Here is a 19,791-nt window from a genome sequence, read left to right on the forward strand (position 1 = left end):
TGGCTCTCTGCGCACGGTGGGTGGCAGGAGGTAGAAGATGATGGGAACATCTGACCACTACCACTACCACTCTGACCCTTTGGGGTCCACAGAGATGAGAAGGGGGCTCCTGCTGCACCACATGCATGCAGAGCCAAGCTGAGGGTGCCCCAGACAAGTATGCTGAACAGCAGGGACACACTGACACCGAGTAAAGAGGGCATGGCTCAGACTCTCACATAACACCAATTTCAAACAATAACCTGGTCTTTGGAGTCCAACCATGTTGGTAAGCAAGGAATGGGTATAATAATTATAGTCCTGTGGCCTTGAACATGACCCTTAACTGTCTGTCTCTGACCTCTGGAAAACAGGGCTTCTAATACCTTCCTTGCCAGCGTGTTTGTTTTCTAGGTAATATTTGTAGAGCGCCTACTGTGTATAAGCATGCATTCATTTTCTCTTTCAGTTATTTTATTAATTTTTTCTTTTTCAGTTCTTTTATTAATTATTTTTTCTCTTTAAATTCTTATTATTATTATTAGTTTTTCAATTTCAGTTCTTACAAAACCCCAGTGAAGGAGGCCCTGGTGTTATCAGCAGTTTTTGAGGCTCAGTGAGTTAGGAAACTAGGAGAGATCGCATGACAGCCAACGATGGAACTATAGTTTTATAACCCAATTTCTGAGGGCTTGAGAAAGCTACCAAATAGTATCAATTGCCAACATACTGCGATTGTACAAAAGAAAGCACAAAACCTCAAAAATTTCTTTTTCCTCGCCATCTGTGGGTCAGCTTAGAGGTTCCTCCTATCTAACTGAGTTCCGCTGACTCTGCTGGGCTGGCCCTGTGGCTGCATCCAGTGAGTAGGTCAGCTGAGGTCCGGTCGAGGATGGCCTTGACCAGCGTGATGCCACCATGTGTCATACCATTACTTATCCTCCAGCAGGCCAGCTCAGGCCTATTCTGGTGGCATAAGGGGGGTCCAAGAAAGCCTAGACATGAGCAAAGAATTGGGGAACCCAGGTGTAGAAATGGCATGCCACTATCCACTGTCTTCTTGTGACAAAACAAAGTCACAAGGTCAGATATAATCCAAGTGATAAGGCAAGTAAACTCCACCCCTTGATGGGAAGAGCTATACAGGCCATTGCAAAGATTAGGGGTTCAGGTAGGTGTGCACAGTGCATTCAGTCTATGACAGTGGTCAGTGCTCTGCAGCTGTGATTGTGTCTATTAGTAGTGTTATTTTTATAACCAGGACACATACATAATGCAGTGCAAAGGAAAAAGTGCTAGAAACTTATGAGATGCAAATTATCCATCAAACGGAACATGGGAGGATGCCATAGGTGCATCTTCCCCCCCTTTGTCATTAGCTCAGAGCTGAGCTGTGTTTGACTTATCCAGAAAGAGTTTCATCTGGGGCTGGGGGAGGAGCTGTATGGTCAACTGTATAAATAAATACAGGCAGCACCAAAGAACTAGAGGAAAGTTGTGTGTCTCATCGGTGCTATACTGCACCCTGACTGGCTCATATCTTCCCTGTGACCCCTCTATGAGGGGATGTCCAATTGTCTACAGATGGGCATTGGGTGTCTGTGGGTCTCCACTCAATGCCTCCCCCCATTCTCATTGGGTATGATTTTGTTCTGGGCCTTAGATGTCTGATACCTGATCCCATCGACACCTCAAAATCACACAGGCTCGTGTGCTTCTTCCATGTGAACTTTGTTGCTTCTGAGCTAGATGGTCATTTGTTTATTTTCAAGCCTTTAACACCCCAGGTGCTATATCTTTTGATAGCCCTGCACCATCAGCTTTCTTTACCACATTTGCTTATGCACCCATTTTGTCTTCAGCGATCATGTTGGGAAGGTGAGCATCCCCCCATTATCATGACCTCAGTTCTGCCTTACAAATCAGATTAGATCAGAACATGCACACTGCTACAGATAAGAGCCCACAACACAGAGAATCCAGGATAGATAAACCCCTCAAAACCAACAAGGAGATTAGAGATACCAGGAGGATTAGGGGAGAATGGGGGGGAGAAAAGGGGTATCAATCACAGGATCAAGCTATAACCCCCACCCAGGGGGACAAAAAAGTGGGTAAGGGGCGACAGAGGATGATGTAAGATATGAAAATAATAATCTATAACGTATCAAGGGTTCATGAGGGAGGGCTGGTGGTGGAGGGAGGGAGAAGAAATGGGGAGCTGATATCAGGGGCTCAAGTGGGAAGAGAATGCTTTGAAAATGATGATGGCAGCATTTGTGCAAATGTGCTTGACACACTGGATGAATGTATGGATGTGGTAAGAGATGTAAAAGCCCCCAATAAAAATAAGGGAAAAAAACCTAAAAATAAATAATAAATAAATAAATACAGGCATGCATAAATAAGCAAATAAAAAATGAAAGGCAGCTATTATTGATGGATAAAATGCTGTTTGAGGATTTTTCCAATGTGCTTCCATGCTAAATCTGAGGTACTGAAAATTGTAAATAAATGAGAAGCCTTTGGGAGAAATGGGCAGTTTCCACCAGGAGGCTTCACAAAGTTCCTGGAATAAAACAGAGTTAATTGATCGTGGCATTTTTCCATGAATGTTTTCGAGCCTCCCTTGTATATGGAAGGAGGTGACTGTTTTTTGCTTTTGTTTTGTTTGTTTTTTTCACCACGAATGGATTGAATGGGGAAGGGCATCAAGGTGCTGCATACACCTGGTGACCTCTCAGTATGGTCTGTGGACCCACAGCCGCAGCTGCAGCAGATCGCTGGTTAGAACGCAGGCTCTCGGGCCCCTCCTGATTCAGAATCTGCATTTGGCAAGATCCCCTGGGGATTCATAGGCACACTAAAGTCCCCTGAGACCCAGGCCCATAGTAGTCTGACGTCGTTCCAAATGTCAAAGGCAGGAAATCCAAGTCTACCTTCTGGAAAGCCAGGTTTCCAAGGCGTAGCCTCTTGACAGTGCCACAAAGCAGTCCACATTACAGGGTTTTCAGGAAGAGAAGTCAATGAGAGAACGTGGTCGCAGAACCGAATGGGTATGAGTCAGAGACTCGGGATTCCATGCTAAATCAGAGGTGTGGAAAATCACAAATAAATGGAGGCACTTGGTGAGGAAGGGACTGTATACACGAGAGGCCGTCACCAGGTTCATTGAAAAAAATGGAGCTGGGTGATAGTGGCATTTTTCCATAAACGTGTTGAAGCCTCCCTCGTATATAGAAAAAAGTCATTGCTTTTTTTTCCCACCTCGAGTGGATAGGGTGGCATCCCCTCTGTGTTGAGTTGGTATGAAATGCAGTGTTGAACAACCTGCAGGCACAGCTGCCCCTGGGCTTTCCTTCCAGGTGGAAACAGGTGCTTCTCAAGCGTGGGTGCACAAGAGAATCACCCGAGGGATTAATAAACATAAATACGGATGCCCGGGCTCTAACCTCCACAGACTAATTCGTTGGTGTTCTGGGGCCCTAAGTTTGGGAATTTTAAAAGCTCTGAAGGTGATTTGGGCCCCGAGTAGCGTGTATGACCCGTGTTTGACCAGTCCCCTGCGGTCAGTTCAAACCCACCTCGCCGACTGCCAGACAAAGCAGAACCCCTCCACCCCTCACCCCCACCCTACTCCCGGCCACTGAGTCGATCCTGACTCAGAATAGCTCCGTGGGACAGAGTAGAACTGCTCCTGAAGGCTTCTGGGACTGTAAACCTTTAAGGCAGGAAGTAGACAGTCCCCTCTTTGAGCCTGACATGTAACCTTCTCTGCTTCTCTAAAGATTACATCCAAGAAACCCCGGGGTGTTCGCTCAGTTCCATTCTGTTAACACGGGGCTCAGAATCCACTTTGGTTTCAGAGACGATTGAATGAGAGCCCGGCCTGAACCTTCGCCCCCAGAGCAGCAGCGGGGGTCCCGTGTGAGAACTCAGTCTCACCTTGTCATCCCCCTCCTCCCTCCCTGCCGCAGTGCTCCACCACGTGCGGGCTGGGGGCCTACTGGAGGAGCGTGCAGTGCAGCACCCAGAAGGACGTCGACTGCGAGAACACACTGCGGCCCGAACCTGCGAAGAAGTGCCACCTCCGTCCCTGTGCCGGCTGGAAAGTGGGGAACTGGAGTAAGGTAACGGATCGGACTCTGCGGTGTCCTCGGACACACACACACACACACACACACACACACACACACACACACACACAATGAACCAGGCCCTGCGGTGTCCTTGGGACACACGTATATACGCATCTGCCCCAAATAGGATTCTCTCTTCTCTTCCTGCCTCTCCCCCATTTCCTCAGTCGGCAAGGACTCGATGGCAGAGAGTCTGAGTTTGAGAAGGTCCCTGGGTGACAAACGGTTAAGGCACTTGGCTGCTGACTGAAAAGTTAGAGGTTCAAACCCTCCCAGTCCTAGGGATCTGCTTCTGAGAAATCGGCCATTAAAACCCCGGTAGGGCACCATTCTGCTGGGAAGCGTGTGGGGTTGTGAAAGGTCCACTCAGTGGACACTGGGTTTGGGGGTAGCACTCTGGGTGGTTTCATAGATTCGGTCTCCGACCTGTCATCAAATTCTGTTAATTTTGACAACTCCGTGAGAATTCTGCTCTAACACCGGTAGCTGTGGTTGAGTCCGCCCTGCTCTAAGTGACCCTCTGTGACTGAGGAGAACTGCTGCCTGGGGTCTCCCTGGCGGCCAGTCTATGGGGAAGCAGACCTTCTCATCCTTTCCCCACCGAGAAAGCCGCCGGTTTGCAGGCCAAGCTTAACCACCGTCCCATCAGGGCTTTCCTTTCTGGGGCGCCTGCATTATCAACTAAAGGAGCCTGGTGGCATAAGGGCTCAGTGCTCACCAACCCACAGAAGAGCCGGTGACCGGAACTCACTGGTGGCTGGAAAGGAGAAGAGACCTGGCAGTCTACTTTGTCAAGACCAGGACCTCTGTGGGGCAGCTCTAGTCTGTCCTGCCTGTGCCGTGAGTCAGAATGGACTGGGCAGCACACCCCACTGAGGCCTGCATCCACATTATGCTCCAGGAAAGGTCGGAACGCCCTGTATCTCTGTCTCCCCCCTCTGCCTGGCCTTTTAAGTTCACTCAGAGTGGACTCTAGAGGGAAGGGGAGAGGAAGGGAGGGGAGAGGATGAGAGGGAGAGATAGGGGGGAGAGGGAGGGCGGGGAGAGAGACGGGGAGAGGGAGGGAGAGGGAGAGGGAGAGGAGAGGAGACACGGGAGTTGACTTTTAACAATCTGGATGGTTTCTGCAAAGTTGGCAGCTTGCCATTTCAGAGATACTCTCTCAGAGAATTCTAATTTTATCTGGAACCTTCTACACAATTCCCTGATCCCCACTGAGGTCCAGAGACATGGAAGCCTCATGGGGAGCACAACAGCCTCATCTGAGCCTGCAGGGTCCTGCCTGAGGCAGTCTCATCAGGGCCCCAGCTCCTGCTGTGGGCCCTGGAATTATTTCCCTGCCATGTCTTTCTGATACGCTGGGCTCCCCAGGGATGGCTGATACAGCTGCATGAACGTTTTCCCATGTACTTGGCAGTAGAATGAGACACTGCCTTCAGCCTTCTCCTTTGTCAGAGTCAGGAAGGAGTTTATCAGGGAGGACTTACTTCCCCTTTGTGCCTTGATCCATTTGAAAGAGCATCCAGTTGCTGTCCTGGGTTTGTCCTAGAGCCACACTTGGGAAAACTCGATTCTGTGACATTGAACCCTAGGAGCAATGCTCAGCTTGGCAGGGACACTCTGGGGTTGGCAGCCCCGCGGTGTCCCCAGGCAGCGGGGGCTCATTCCTCTAGCCCCTGGGGAGCATTGGGATTTGCTCTTCTACAATCAAGCTGGTCACAGGTCCTCATCTTGTCCCATAGATAAGGATGAGTATAAAAAGGGGAAATGTGCGTGAGATTATTTTGTGAGTGGTAGGATGTTCAAAGGAAGCACTGAATAAGCTTTGATATTTAAATAAAGGTTAAACCCCACAGATGTGTTTCTGGCCAATGTCTGCTCCTGGCAGCCCCCATCAGAGCTGAGCCTCCTAAGCTGTGCTCCAGGGGGATTTCGTGGGCTGTCATGTTTTGAAAGTAGATCACCATCCAAAGCATCTCCGGGTGGACTAGGGCCTCTACGCATTCATTTAGCAGATGAGCATGCTCCCATTTATATCATCCAATGACTCCTCTATACATGTTAGGGCTATATCAGTAAACCATGTAACTTTACATACAAACTGTGTAGCATTTCTGGATTCTGGGGGCTTCTACAATGGACTCCAATATAACACCAATTGTGGGGATGGCAGTGTCTGGGCAGTGTCTCATTCTGTTGTACTGACACTCAAAAACTCACTGCCATCTAATTGATGCTGACTCACAGAGCTCCTATAGGACAGGGTAGAACAGCCCTGGTGAGTTTCCAAGACTAATTCTTTATAGGAATAGAAAAACCCATAGGGTCCCTAGTTCTGAGCCGACTCTACACACCTAACATCAATAACAACCACAGTGGTTAAGGCATCAGCTGCTAACCAAAAATGGATAGGTTCACCCCACTAGCCACTCGGCAAGAGAAAGAGGTGGCTGCCTAGTTCTAAACATCTACAGCCTTGGAAACCCTATGAGAGGATTCTACTCTGCCCTGTAGGGTTTCTGAGCTGTAATCCACTCAAACAGCTACAGCTATTGATAGTAACAATTTAGAAGTTCCTGTTTGTGATCAATGACTAGCCTAAAGGTTGGTGGTTCAAACCCTTCCAATGGTGCCATGAAAGAAAGGCCTGATGATCTGCTTCCATATAGATCGTTATTAGGTGCCATTGAGTTGGCTCCGACCCATAACAACCCCATGCACAGCAGAAGGAAACCCTGGATGGTCCGGCGCCCTCCTCACAATGGTTCCTGTGCCTGAGCCCATCGATGCAGCCACTGTGTCCATCCATAAAGATTACTGTCAAGAAAATCCTGTGAAGCAGTTCTGCCTATGGCAAATGGGATTTCAATGACAGGAACCAACTCAACACCAATGGATTTTTTGGGCATTTACTAATAACCTCTGGCCTCCTGGACCTGGGGCAGTAAATCCTGTGAATCCTGTAAAGTAAATCCTGTATACAGAGCCACTGACCCACGTAGGTGTTCACTCACCAGCACAAGTAGACAAGGTAATCACAGTATCCACGATCTTGAGGATGACCTCCAAATATGGGGACACTGGCACTAAAGACAGTGCCTTCGGCAATCATTTAATTTCGCCCAAGCACAGAACCTTCTGAGACGATCATTCACGTGGAGGGAAGCCAAGCCTGGAAGTATGTAAATCACTTACAGTTGGTTACACTGCTGCGACTGGGTAGTCTGGTTGATAAACCACCCACTGAGTGATGCACCATCAATTTAAGTACAGCTTTTCTGAGAGAAAGGAAGGACTGCACGATTAATATGCACATCAGCCCTAATGCACCTGCCCCTTTCAGACCATGAACATTTTTAGGGGTGAGGGCAGTGATTCTTCTGATGGGAGAGATGCACGAAGTGATAAACATAAACTTGGGAAATCTCCTGCTTGATTTGACACCAAAATCATGCATTCTCCACTGTGCCACACACTTTCTGGGTCAGTGTTTTGTCTATCCCTTCTGAAGGCTGGCCAGCTGATGTGACAACCTCTTCATTGTCTTTTGGAGGATGAGTATGCCCTTGTCACGCTGAACCCCAGCGGATCCTGATTGTTCCTGAAATGAGTCATAAAGACTTCTACATTGTTCTTGGAATGATCTGTCTTCTCACACTGGCAATACAGCAATCTTATTTAAAAGGAGGTTGGCTTTTTCATCTGTCCCTTTGCTAGGAAATAAGAGGACGTGACAGTCTTTCCTTATGGCCTTGGGCTTCATGCAGTTGTTGCTACCTAATCTTTATCTCTTCTTCTAGTTATTGTTTCCGTGTTCATTGGGTACGACATGTTGTCTATGGTAGTGATCAAATTTTGTAAATTGCCATTTAAATGAATTCAATAAGGAAATCTCTTCTTGCTAAATAAGACAGGCCTCAACTTGCAGGAACAGCACGCTCCTAGAAATAGATAATAAAAGTCCAAGCTGAAAAAGTGAAAACATAAAAGTGCATATTAGAGGGGACCTTCTGTCCCCCGAGGTGCCCCTGGATGGTACAAATAGTTAACAGGCCTGTCTAGTGAACAAAGAGTTGAAGGCTTGAGTTTGCCCAGAGCTATCTCTGAAGAGAAGCCTGGTGATCCATGTTCCCAGAGCTTCAGGTTCCTTCCTTCCCCAAATAAAACTTTACTTTGAGAGACATGGAATACATGCAGGTTTGTTTTTTGTTGTTTGTTTTTTTGGGGGGGGGGCTGTTGTTTATTTGTTTGCTTTTTGCATAGGGGATTTTATAGAGAGGCCCCTGCGAGAGAAAGAGGCTGCTCCAACATGTCATCATGACTGGCTCTCTGGTGCTTCTCTACCTGCCCACCTGTGGAACCAGCTTTATCAAATTTTTACTCAGAAGAGACTCAACAGACTTCCACTGAGGTTAACAAGGGTTTCTGGGAAATGTCATCCCAAGATATTGCGCTGATGCTGTGCATGCTCAGTACAAATCTCCACCTTTGCTCTCATGCCATAGCACAATCTACTTCCCAAAATCCAGCCATTGAAAAGCCTGTGTAGCACGGTTCTACTCTGACATACTTGAGTTCACCATGAGGTAGAGTCTATTATTCAACAGCAACTGGCTTCTGTTCTTAGCAAAAACTGAATAACAGGAAAGTGATCATACACTGAAAATCACTGCATTTATTGTACTCTTAATATGATCTATTATCTGTTTAAATTGTCACCGTCTCTTGACACCTTAGTGTTTTACACTAAGAGATACCTGAGAAGAAGTGGCTAGCAGGATGGAAATTAAATAGGAGCCGTTAGGACCATGGAATGTGTGATTCCAAGACCACGCTAGTTGAGGCCTGAAGTTCGGACCACCAAGTCCTCCACGATGGTCCCTGCCTACCTCTCAAGTCCATTCTTACCCTTTGTTCTAGCTGATCGACTTGCTGCTCCCAGGCCAGCTTTATTTTACAGCAGTGAGCCTCTGCACATGCCCTTCTGTTCACCCCGAATAGACCCACGCAGTTTTGCCAGCCAAGTGAACATCTACTCGTCTTGGAGACTCAGCTCAAGCTTTGACTCCTTCACTCAAACGTTCTTCAGGCGAAACAGACTGCCTCCTCTTTTGCATCCCGACGACATCATGAACAATGGAGGACTCGATTGTTTATACTCACCCATGGGACTTCTTCCCCACTAGGTTTTAAGCCCCTAAAGATGGAAATACAGAACCTAGAACTTAGAAAACCCTTTTTAACTGGGATGAAGGAAGATAAAGAGAGGTAGGATTTATTTGGGATTGCATTTAGAATTTTTGGAGTGAATTACTTGATGTAATTAAGGAATTACGCAAGGCTTCCGGAATCTAGTTAGTCTAAGGAAAAGAGTAGAAATGAATTCTTTCTGTAACCCCACTATTGTTTGTAGCTCCAAGAACAAGGAAGTATTCTGAACTCAAGACAGAATACAAGCCCAATGATCCCATGCCCTTAAAAAATCTATAATGTTAGTCTAGTTGAATGTTTCATTTTAACACATAGACCGAGCACGGTAAAGTCAAAAGATGGATCCAAGGACATCTAGCCACTTAGTCCCAGGGTCTTTCTTGAATGCCATCGATTGATCTCATGATCCAACATGCACTTTGTGCATCTGAATGCTCTGTACAGACCCTAAATGGAAAACGTAGCAGTTTAACTTCACAGATCAAAACAAACCAGGAGGAAAAGGCTATGAGTTCATGTTATTGCTGCCAGTGGCTCCTCTAAGTGTGGATAGTTTTCATTCTAACTCAGCTTTGTTCACAAATCACATCAGTTAAACAAACTGAAGCAGTAACTCGACAACAATTAGCCCAGTTCTTGCTCACTAGCTGGCTCCTGTCCCCATTCTGTCCCCAGGCTCCAGGTTAGGGAAGCCCCTGGAACATAAGGACCCTGACCAGGCCACTCAGAAAGTGAGTGTGGTAACTGGCATCCCCCCAACCCCCAAAGGCAAAACAGCGGCATTCAGAGTGGGATGATTAGCTATGCAGCCACATCCTGCTGGCTAATTTAATCAATGGTACTTTGGGAAATGCAATAGAAAAGTCAGAAATTTAGTGCATATCTTCCCCCATTACTACTGACATCCGCATGTTAATGAATTTCATTTCCCATTGGATGCAAATGTGTTATTTGACAAAAGGGTAATGATGATCATGACAATTGAATTTAGGAACAGCAAATTATAATCACAACTGGGAAAAATAAGAAGATAAGGCCCTATGCTATATGAATGTCATGTAAATTTCCCTTTTCCTCATAAAGAGTCCTCTTGTTTTAAACATGTGCTATTTCCCTGAAATCTGTTTCATGAGACAGATGACTGTCTTGTATGGAAATTCTTAGCAGGCTCTATATGGTCTGTGGATAATTTTTAATTGGCAGTTACTTTTTCTTCTTGTGCTGACTGCACAGCTGGAAAACTGAAGTTTGCAATCTATTTGGGGGGGTGGGGGTTGGCTGGCAAGTGTTGCTTATTCATGAGAAGCTAAACACACTTGATTTGTAGGAGTATTGGAGCCATTGTTCTCCTGGCATGCGGGCCTCCTCTTTCTGTGAACGTCGGGCACCAACAATTACCGTTGAGTTAGTTCTGACTCGTGGATACCCCACGTGTTACACAGTAGGGTTATCATGGTGGTGACCTTGATTTCCAGTCTTTCTTCAAAGGCATCTCTGGTAAGACCAAATTACCAACCTTTCGGTTAGTAGTCGCCTAACACTTAACCCCCTACACCACCCAGGCACTGCTTGCAGTCAAGCAACCTGGTGAGATCTTCTAAGCAGCAGCAGAAGGGGATGCAGCAGTTGGGGACCTACTGCTAGTTCAAGGTCTTGAGGAATTTTCTTTTTCCAACTCCAAATCTACATTGTCAACTTCACCTTGGCCCAAAAGGAAGCCTGGTCTTCCACCACATTGAGAGCTGAGCTAAGCAAAAGCATACTTTACCTGGTGCTCATTCCTGGCGGTGCATTTTTTCAGTGAACACTGCCAATAATATCATCATCCCTTTGGGATCCCTCCCATCTCCTCTTCTCTCTGAATTTACAAATTCATTCCACAGCTATGCACTGAGCATTTCTGTCGCCCTTGACCGTGTGCTAGGTACTTGAGGTGAACACTGCAGGTAGGGTTTACCTTTATGGCAGTCACAGTGTAATAAGATCAGCCCAAAGAAATAGAAGTGATTCTACATTCCAAACTCCTGTGATAGAAACAGAGAAGGAGTTCAGATAAATACCGAGGTAGCCTGCCCTCTTTAGACCAGGTCTTTATTTGAGGAAGTTCTATCTGAGGAGGCAAGCTGAGGCTTCAAGGAAGAACTCCAGACTCACTGTCATCGAGTGCATGTGGCCTCATCGTGGCATTACAGACCAGGGTAGAACAGCCCCTCTGAGTCTCAGAGACTGTAGCTCTTTACTGGAGTAGAGAGCCCCATCCCAAGGAACGGCTGGTGGTTTTGAACTGCAGACCTTGTGGGTCACAATTCAATGCCTAACCCATATGCTATCAGGGTGCAGTGGCTAGTAATACACAGGATGGAGAAGGGAACCTTTGAGACATAGGATCCATGAGGGCATGTTAGCCCAAGGAAAATCTGAGGAAGAATTGAGGAGTACAGGAAGCTGCTTCTACCCTACAATGTGTACCCTTGTGTTTCACTTGAGTATGGACAGCCACAAGCAGGTTTGGCCAGGACGAACCAGAAGAGACCAGGATACAAAGTTGTTTTTAGGTGCCTGTGAGTCGGCTGCGACCCATAGCGACCCAATGCATGACAGAATCAAACACTGCACAGCCCTGCACCGCCCTCACAATTGTTCTTATGCCTGAGTCCATTGATGTAGCCACCGTGTCAATCTTTTTGCTGCCCCTCCACTTTACCAAACAGGATGTCCTTATCCAGGGACTGGTCTCTCCTGAATATGTGTCCAAAGTGTGTCAGACAAGTTTTGCCATCCTTGTCTCCAAGGAGCACCCTGGCCTTACTTCTTCAATACAGATCAGTTTGTCCTGTCAGCAGTCCATGGTACTTTCAGTACTCCTCTCCAGCACCATTAGTCAAATGTATCAATTCTTTTATGGTCTTCTTTATTCAATGCCCAACTTCCACATGCATATGTTACAACAGAGAATATCATCACTTGGGTCAGGAGCACCTTAGTCCTCAAAGTAACACCCTTGCTCTTCAATACTCCAAAGAGGTCTTGTGCAGAAGATTTACCGAATGCAACTCATCTTTTTATTTCCTTGCCTGCTGCTTCCATGAGCTTGTGAATCCTAGTAAGACAAAGTACTTGGCAACTTCAATCTTTTCTCCATTTATCAGGATGTTAACTATTGGTCCAGTTGGGAGTATTTTGATCTTCTTTATAGTTGTAGTCCATATAAGGATTGTTACAATCTTGATTGTAGCAAAGTAGAAGCAAAAAAATCTAACCAAGCTAGACCCGCAGCTCAAGTTCCAAATCAAGTCATAGCCAAGTGTGAGGGTGGGTCTTCCTCTAAAATCTAAAATATCAGAGTATAAACAAGAAGCAATACTATAAAGTAAATAGCAATACTACCACTTCCATTTGTCAGCAAGCTGGGTCATCAACATTCATCTTTATCTGAAGGAATTGGGTCAATTGCTGGCAGAGGCAAAGCAGTGCTACTACCTGTTCTGCCTACTGGTTTACCCCTTAGGTCTAGGGATGTGGGAAAGGAGGGTTAGTGTAGCAGTTTGAGTGCATTCCATGGGCATATGGAGGAATGGAATGATAGCTGGAGAGGACAGATGGTCCTGGACATGATGACAGGGTTTACCCACTCTTCATGTCAATCATTGATATTGCACATTAGTAAAATTTGACTTAAGATCAGCCAACAATGGTAGCAGGAGTGCATTGACAGGGAGCTACCAGAAGTTCAGGTCGGGTTCAGAAGAGGATGTGGAACAAGGGTTAGCATGGCTGGTGTCAGATGGATCTTGGCTCAAAGTAGAGAATACCAGAAAGATGTTTACTTGTGTTTCATTAACGATGCAAAGACATTCAACCGTATGGACCATCATAAACTGTGGATAACCTTTAGAAGAATGGGAATTTCAGAACACTCATTGTGTCCCTTCAGAAATTGTGTACGAGTCAAGAGGCCATTGTGGGAGCAGAACAAGGGAATCCTGCATGGTCTAAAATCAGGAAAGGTGTGTGTCAGGGTTGCATGCTCTCATCATACTTGTTCCATCTGTATGCTGAGCAAATCACCAAAGAAGCTGGATTACATGAGGAAGAGTGTGGTATCAGGATTAGAGGAAGGCTTAGTAACAACCTGATATATGCAGGTACCACAACCTTGTTTTCTGAAAGTGAGGAAGAATTGAAACTCATATTGATGAAGATCAGGATCGTAGCCTTCAGTATAGATTACAAATCAATGTAAGGAAGACATATGGAACTACCCTGATGCAGCCCTGGATGCTGGAGTAACCATGCCACTCGATCCAAAGACTTTCTACCCACTGGTAGAAATCTTCTACATTCAGTGTCATTGCATGTGTTTTGTGAGTCTGAAGAGGACTTTATAGATTGGTATCAGACATATGGGCTAGTACTGGATTTATGGACTTGATCTGGACTGGGCTGGGATGTGTTCTCAATGTTCAATTGCTCTTGTATGTAAATCTCTTCCTTATACACATATGTGTGTCCATGGATTTGTTTCTCTAGTCCACCCAGACTAACACAGCATGATAAACACAACTACTGTCACTTGGTGATACACACATAGAATGTTGAAAAGGCAAATGATTTGTTACACGGAGATTCACCACCATTAAGCAGCAAAACATGGAGCTCTCTCTCATACACACACACAATGGCCCTTTCCCCTCCTTCTATACCATTTGCCTATTCCACTATCCTTTCATTGTTGTTAGGTGCCAGCCAATCAGTTCTGCCTCATAGTGACCCCATATACAACAGAATGAAATACCTCCAGTCCTGCACCATCCTTACAATTGTTCGTATGTTTGAGCCCAAAGTTGCAGCCACGGTGTCACTGCATCTTGCTGTCCCTATATACTTTACCAAACAAAATGTCCTCCTTCAGGGACCACTCTAGTCCAACAGTATGTCCAAAGTACTGGCCATCCTAGGCTTGAAGGAGCACTCAGACTGTACTTCCTGCAAGATGGCTCTGTAGGTTCTGTTGGCTGTCACGGTGCTCTCAATATTGCAGGGTTTCGTATCTAACAGTGTTTGCCCCTGTTGCCTTTAACTCTTGAAAATGTCCCAATGTCTTCCATTTTTCCTAACCTCCCTCCCCTTCTTCCAAGTTAGCACTTGTCTGCAAGTTCTAGCATTAGCCTTTATACACATGTTCTGCCACCAAGAATCTGGTATAGGGAAACTGATTGACTCCCTCTCTATGACTCCTGAGGGCAAGCAGAGCTCACCTATGTGGCCCTGATCCTACAAGGCTTTGTGATGGTGCCACCCTTTTTCCCTTCCCACCCATCACATCCTATGAATCAAGGGATTGAAGGGCTGAATGCCGAGGACTTAGCTATGCTCTTTGCTTTTGCTCTCCATACAGTGCTCCAGAAATTGCAGCGGAGGCTTCAAGATCCGAGAGATTCAATGTGTGGATAGTCGAGACCATCAGAGCCTGCGGCCATTTCACTGCCAGTTCCTGGCTGGAATTCCTCCCCCGCTGAGCATGAGCTGTAACATGGAGCCTTGCCAAGAGTGGCGGGTAGAGCCCTGGAGCCAGGTATGAACCCTAGGAAGGGAGAAACACCATCCACACTCTCAGCACAAACGTGAATCTTTGTGTCACCACAAGAATCCAGAAGTCAGGGGAGCCAGTCCTGCATCATGCCAATGGCCAAACTCCATCCATTGACCCAACACTCCAGGGGAATGGCTGACTAGGTCAGAACAACTTCAAGACCTGAAGCCATTCCATTGAGAAGACAGTGCTGTATGGGTTCCATCGTGACACTGCATATTGCATTGCAACCTAGCTTCTCAATAAGGAACCCTGGTGGCACAAAGGTTAAGTACTTGACTGCTAACCAGACCCACCCAGCTGATCCACAAGAGAAAAAAATCTAAAACAAACAAACAAATAAAAAGATATTTGTCAAAATAACCTTATGGGGTGATTCCACAGTGTCAACTGGGATACTGTAAGTCAACATCAACTCAGTGGTAGCCAACAACAGTCTCCCAGTGACTATATTGAGAAGTCGGGTTCCCTGCATAAGAAAAGAACACTACAGAGTAACTTGAGCCTGGACTTCTTTGATGAGAGCCATTTAAGACAGACTCTCCCTGGCCTCTCCAAGGTTCTCATGGTCAGGCTTGGGATATGTTGTTGTTTTTGTTGTTGTTCTTAAAGACCATCCAGTTGATTCCAACTCATAGCAACCCTGTGTACTATAATGGTCCTATGCCATCCTCACAATTGCTGTAATGTCTGAGCCCATTGTTGCAGCCACCATTGCATCAATCTATCTTGTAGATGGTCTTCCCCTCTAGCTGCTCCTCTACTTTACTAAGCATGGTGTCCTTCTCCAGGGGCTGGTCTCCTCTGATAAGAAAGCCAAAGCATATGAGGCAAAGTCTCATAATCCTTGCCTCTAAGGAGTCTTCTGGCTGCACTTCTTCCAAGACAGATTTGTTTGCTGTGGATATGGTCAGAGCCCTTTCTCATATATACAGTTTTATAATTTACAGCTCCACCTCCCAGTTAAATGCTCGGGATATTGCTTGCATAAGTAGAAACAAGTAGCGCATGTGTGTGCACATGTGCGGCAATGTGTATTCTCTTTTGTAAGGGCTTGGATTCTGCAGAGGAGTTTTCCACTTTGTCCCATGGAAACAGGATCATTATTCTTTGGTGAAGTGTGATGATCACATTTTCCCATTAAAAATGCTTTTCAATGTCTCTTTAGCGAAGACGTTCCCAATTACATAAGCACATGGTAGAAATGAGGCAAAGAAAAGAACTCTGCATATTTTGAGTGTGCTCATGGGTTAAACACTTTACCTTTCAATTCTTGATGATAAGTTGAATGAGCGCCATTATATAGGGGAAGAAATCGAGATTCAAGGAGGTTCAGAAACTTACCTGAAGTCATAGTTAGAAAACAAATGTGGGACTTTGATTCACACATAACGTGAACTGTCAAGCTTGTGCTATTTCCACTGAGTAGAAAGGGGGAAGAAATCAAGAGGCATTTCTTGGGTACCTACTATATACCAGAGAAGAGAAGACAGAAAGCCACAGCTATAGGATATAGAGTTAGGACTGAAGCCTATGGAATGTAAACAGCCTTTAGCTACTTACTTCCCACTGAGTGCAGCACCTATATGTATTTCTGTGAGCCCGTGGATAACTGCTTGGTAAAGGAAGCCATCATGGCTTCTTGTGTCTTCTCCTTCTTTTACCTGACTTTGGAGATACATGTAGTGCCTGCTACTCCCATGCTCTGGCCCCAAGCCTCTACACTTTCTGTGGATGTTGAGTCTGGCCCACACCTGGTTCCAGAACTAGAAGTTACAGAGGATCTTCAATGGCCTCGTTAGAGCAATGACTTCTGTAGTTTATCAAAGGCAAGCATTCAGACATTCCTTCTGGTTATGGAAAAGGAAGGGCCTGCCTTGGTCTCTGTATGCCTATTCCCTCTTACCCTGGCCTATTGCCTGTGGGCCTCCCACCACCCTTCTGAAATGTACTGTGCTGAGCTCGCCAAAGCTGAGGACATGACAGTGTTTCATGCAGCCCTGTCCTTGTTCACTGGCTGCTAAGAGGAGAAAGGGCTTATCTAAGTCATAATGTTCTAAAATTTTTCTAAGGAAGCAATGGAGATGGAAAATTCAAATATCATCTGCATTTCCCCAGAGCTGTTGCAGGACTGGCCACCTGTAGGTGCTTCCCCCAATGCAGCACCTGTAGGTGCTTCCCTCAACGCAGCAAGATGTTGATCCTTCTATGCCCACCACCTCGTCGCCATCATCTGGGAATGTTCTGGCTCTGGGAGGTGAAGGACATTCAGCCCAATTGGCTTGCCTAGCAGATATAGTTGAGCTCTGAGAATAGGTGTCTTTACACCAGAGGTTAAGGAGCCCAGGTGATGCAATGGTTACACATTTGGCTGTGAATCTCAAGGTCAGCACATAGGAACCACCAGCGTCTCCTTGGGAGAAAGACGAGGCTTCCTACTCCCACGCAAAGTTGCAATAGCAGAAACTCACCATGGCACTTCTACTCTGTCCTACGGCATCATTGTGGCTCAGAATCGGTTGATGGCAATGAACGAGAGTGACACCAGGGGTTTTCAGAGTTTAGCATACATCAGAATCACGGGGAGGACTTGTCCACACAGATGGCTGGGCACCATCGTCAGAGTGTCCAATTCATAGATAAGGGGTAGAACCTGACATTTTTCATTTCCAACAGTTGCGCAGGAAATACAGAATCAACTAGTCCAGGGCTGTACTTTGAGAACCGCTGATCTATACCTTTTTTTCATCACCTTGTCCTGGACAGGACTTGGCCAGATGGTCCTGAATGTACATGCAGGCAGCTCAGTCTCCACAGGGATTAAACTATGAGATTTGTTTCTTCCTCAAATAGAGTTGAAAATAGATTGAATACATAGCAAGAGGTGTGGATTCCATATTGACTTTTAAGTTGGAATATTGGGAAAGTAACTGGTTAGTTCTTTTACTGGGAAGAGAGTGTTAACTGTATATGACGTCTCTGGTACTATGGTATCCCCCACACCATAGTGCATGATATGATATGCACGATGCTGGCCACAATCATTGCTTTCTTGGTGGTGCTATCATTCAATAACTCTACTTAAAAATGGATTCTTGGTGAATTATTTCATTTTGCCTTAAATGCCTTATAAAGATGAAACAATGTACTTCATAAAGTTGGTCTACTAAGCAAAAGCCTGACACAATTTTGGAACTACAGCCCATTCAAGAACTTCTTAGCTCAAATGTGTTTGACAAACATTTTAGTCATTGCATCAGAACCCAAATCCATCAGTTTCACAGGATCTAGAATAGACAACTTTCTAAAACTGTGTGTGGTGGGACCACCACTTGTCTGTCACTTGGTTGTACTGGGCTGGCTTTGTAATGCTGTGATTCTGGAAGAATCATGCAAAAGTTCCCTGAAGAGGCAGGAAAGATAGAAAATATCAACGTGGATGTCAGAAGAAACTCTGAAATTTGCTTTTAATCATGGACAGCTAGCTAAAACAAATGGAAGAAAGGGTGAAGTCAGAGAGTTGAACAGAAACTTTCAAAGAGCAGCTTGAGATGAGAAACTAAAATATTAGAATGAAATGTGCAAAGACCTAGAGTTAGAAAACCAAAAATGAAGAACGCGTTCAGCCTATCTTAAACTGGAAGAACTCAAGAAAAAATTCAAGCCTTGAGTTTCAATATTAAAAGAGTCTATGTATAAAGTACTGAATAATACCAGAAGTATCCAAATAAGATGGAAAGAACACACAGAGTCACTGTAAAAAAGAACTAGTTGGCATTCCACCATTTCAGGAAGTAGCATAAGAGCAAGAACTAAGGGTACTGAAGAAAGAAGTTCAAGCTGTACTGAAAACATTAGCCAAAAACAAGGGTCCAGGAATTGATGGCCAGGAATTCAACCAATTGAAATGTTTCGAGAAGCTGATGAAGCACTAGAAGCATTCACTCATCAATGCCAGGAAATATGCAAGTTAGCTAGTTGGCCAACTGACCGGATGAGATCCATATTTGTAACCATTACCCTCCCCCCAAAAAAGTGAGCCAACAGAATGCTCAAATTACAGAACAATAGCATTAATATCACATGCAGGTAAAATTTTGCTGAAGATCATCGAGCTGCTAGAGGTTCAAGCCAGTTTCCGAAGAGGACATGGAACAAGGCTTATCATTGCTGATGTATGACAGAGTTTGCCTGAAAGCAGAGGGTACCATGAAGGTGTTCCCTGTGTTTTATTCACTCTGCCAAGCCATTCAACTTAGTAGATCATTTAAAAATATATGGATAGCCTTGAGAAGGATGGGAATTCCAGAACACTTCATCGTGCTCATGCAGAACCTGTATACGGATCAAGAGGCATTTATGGGAACAGAACAAAGGAATTCTGCATACTTTAAGATCAGGAAAGCTGTGCATCAGGGCTGAACTCTCTCACCATAAACAGTCATTCTTTAGGCTGAGAAAACAATCCTAGAAGTGGGTTATGTGAAGACAAATGCCGCACAGGTCGGAGGAAGTTGTATTAACAATATTTGATATGAAGATGGCACAGCTTGCTTGCTGAAAGTGGGGAGAAGTTGAGGCACTTGTGGATGGAGATCAAGGCATGCAATCTCCAGTGTGGAATTAACGCAACACAATAAAGAAAATAAAAATCCTCACATGGACCAATAGGTAGCATCATGACATATGGGGAAAATGGATATTGTCAAGGCTTTTGTCCTGCTTGGCTTCACAACCAATGCTCATGGAGGCAGCAGTCAAGAGATGGTAGGACACATTGCATTGGATTAATCTGCTGCACAGATTTATGTAGAGCATTGAAAAACAAGAATGTTACTTTGAGGACTAAGGTGCCCCTGACCCAAACAA

At 45.4% G+C, this 19,791-nt stretch overlaps 1 protein-coding gene across 1 annotated transcript in view; it reads left to right on the top strand.

The window, feature by feature from the left end:
- The window catches only part of ADAMTS12 (ADAM metallopeptidase with thrombospondin type 1 motif 12), a 159,790-nt gene that overhangs the window by 115,147 nt on the left and 24,852 nt on the right, over positions 1-19,791 (top strand). Inside the window, exons 18-19 of the mRNA XM_045285263.1 lie at positions 3,957-4,109; positions 14,728-14,904. Coding sequence (XP_045141198.1) covers positions 3,957-4,109; positions 14,728-14,904 — 330 coding nt within the window. The remainder of the gene's footprint in view (positions 1-3,956; positions 4,110-14,727; positions 14,905-19,791) is intronic.

This window comes from Echinops telfairi, unplaced genomic scaffold (assembly GCF_000313985.2).
Source record: "Echinops telfairi isolate 266 unplaced genomic scaffold, ASM31398v2 ScPeMD7_7469;HRSCAF=8507_1, whole genome shotgun sequence".
NCBI classification, from domain to species: domain Eukaryota; kingdom Metazoa; phylum Chordata; class Mammalia; order Afrosoricida; family Tenrecidae; genus Echinops; species Echinops telfairi.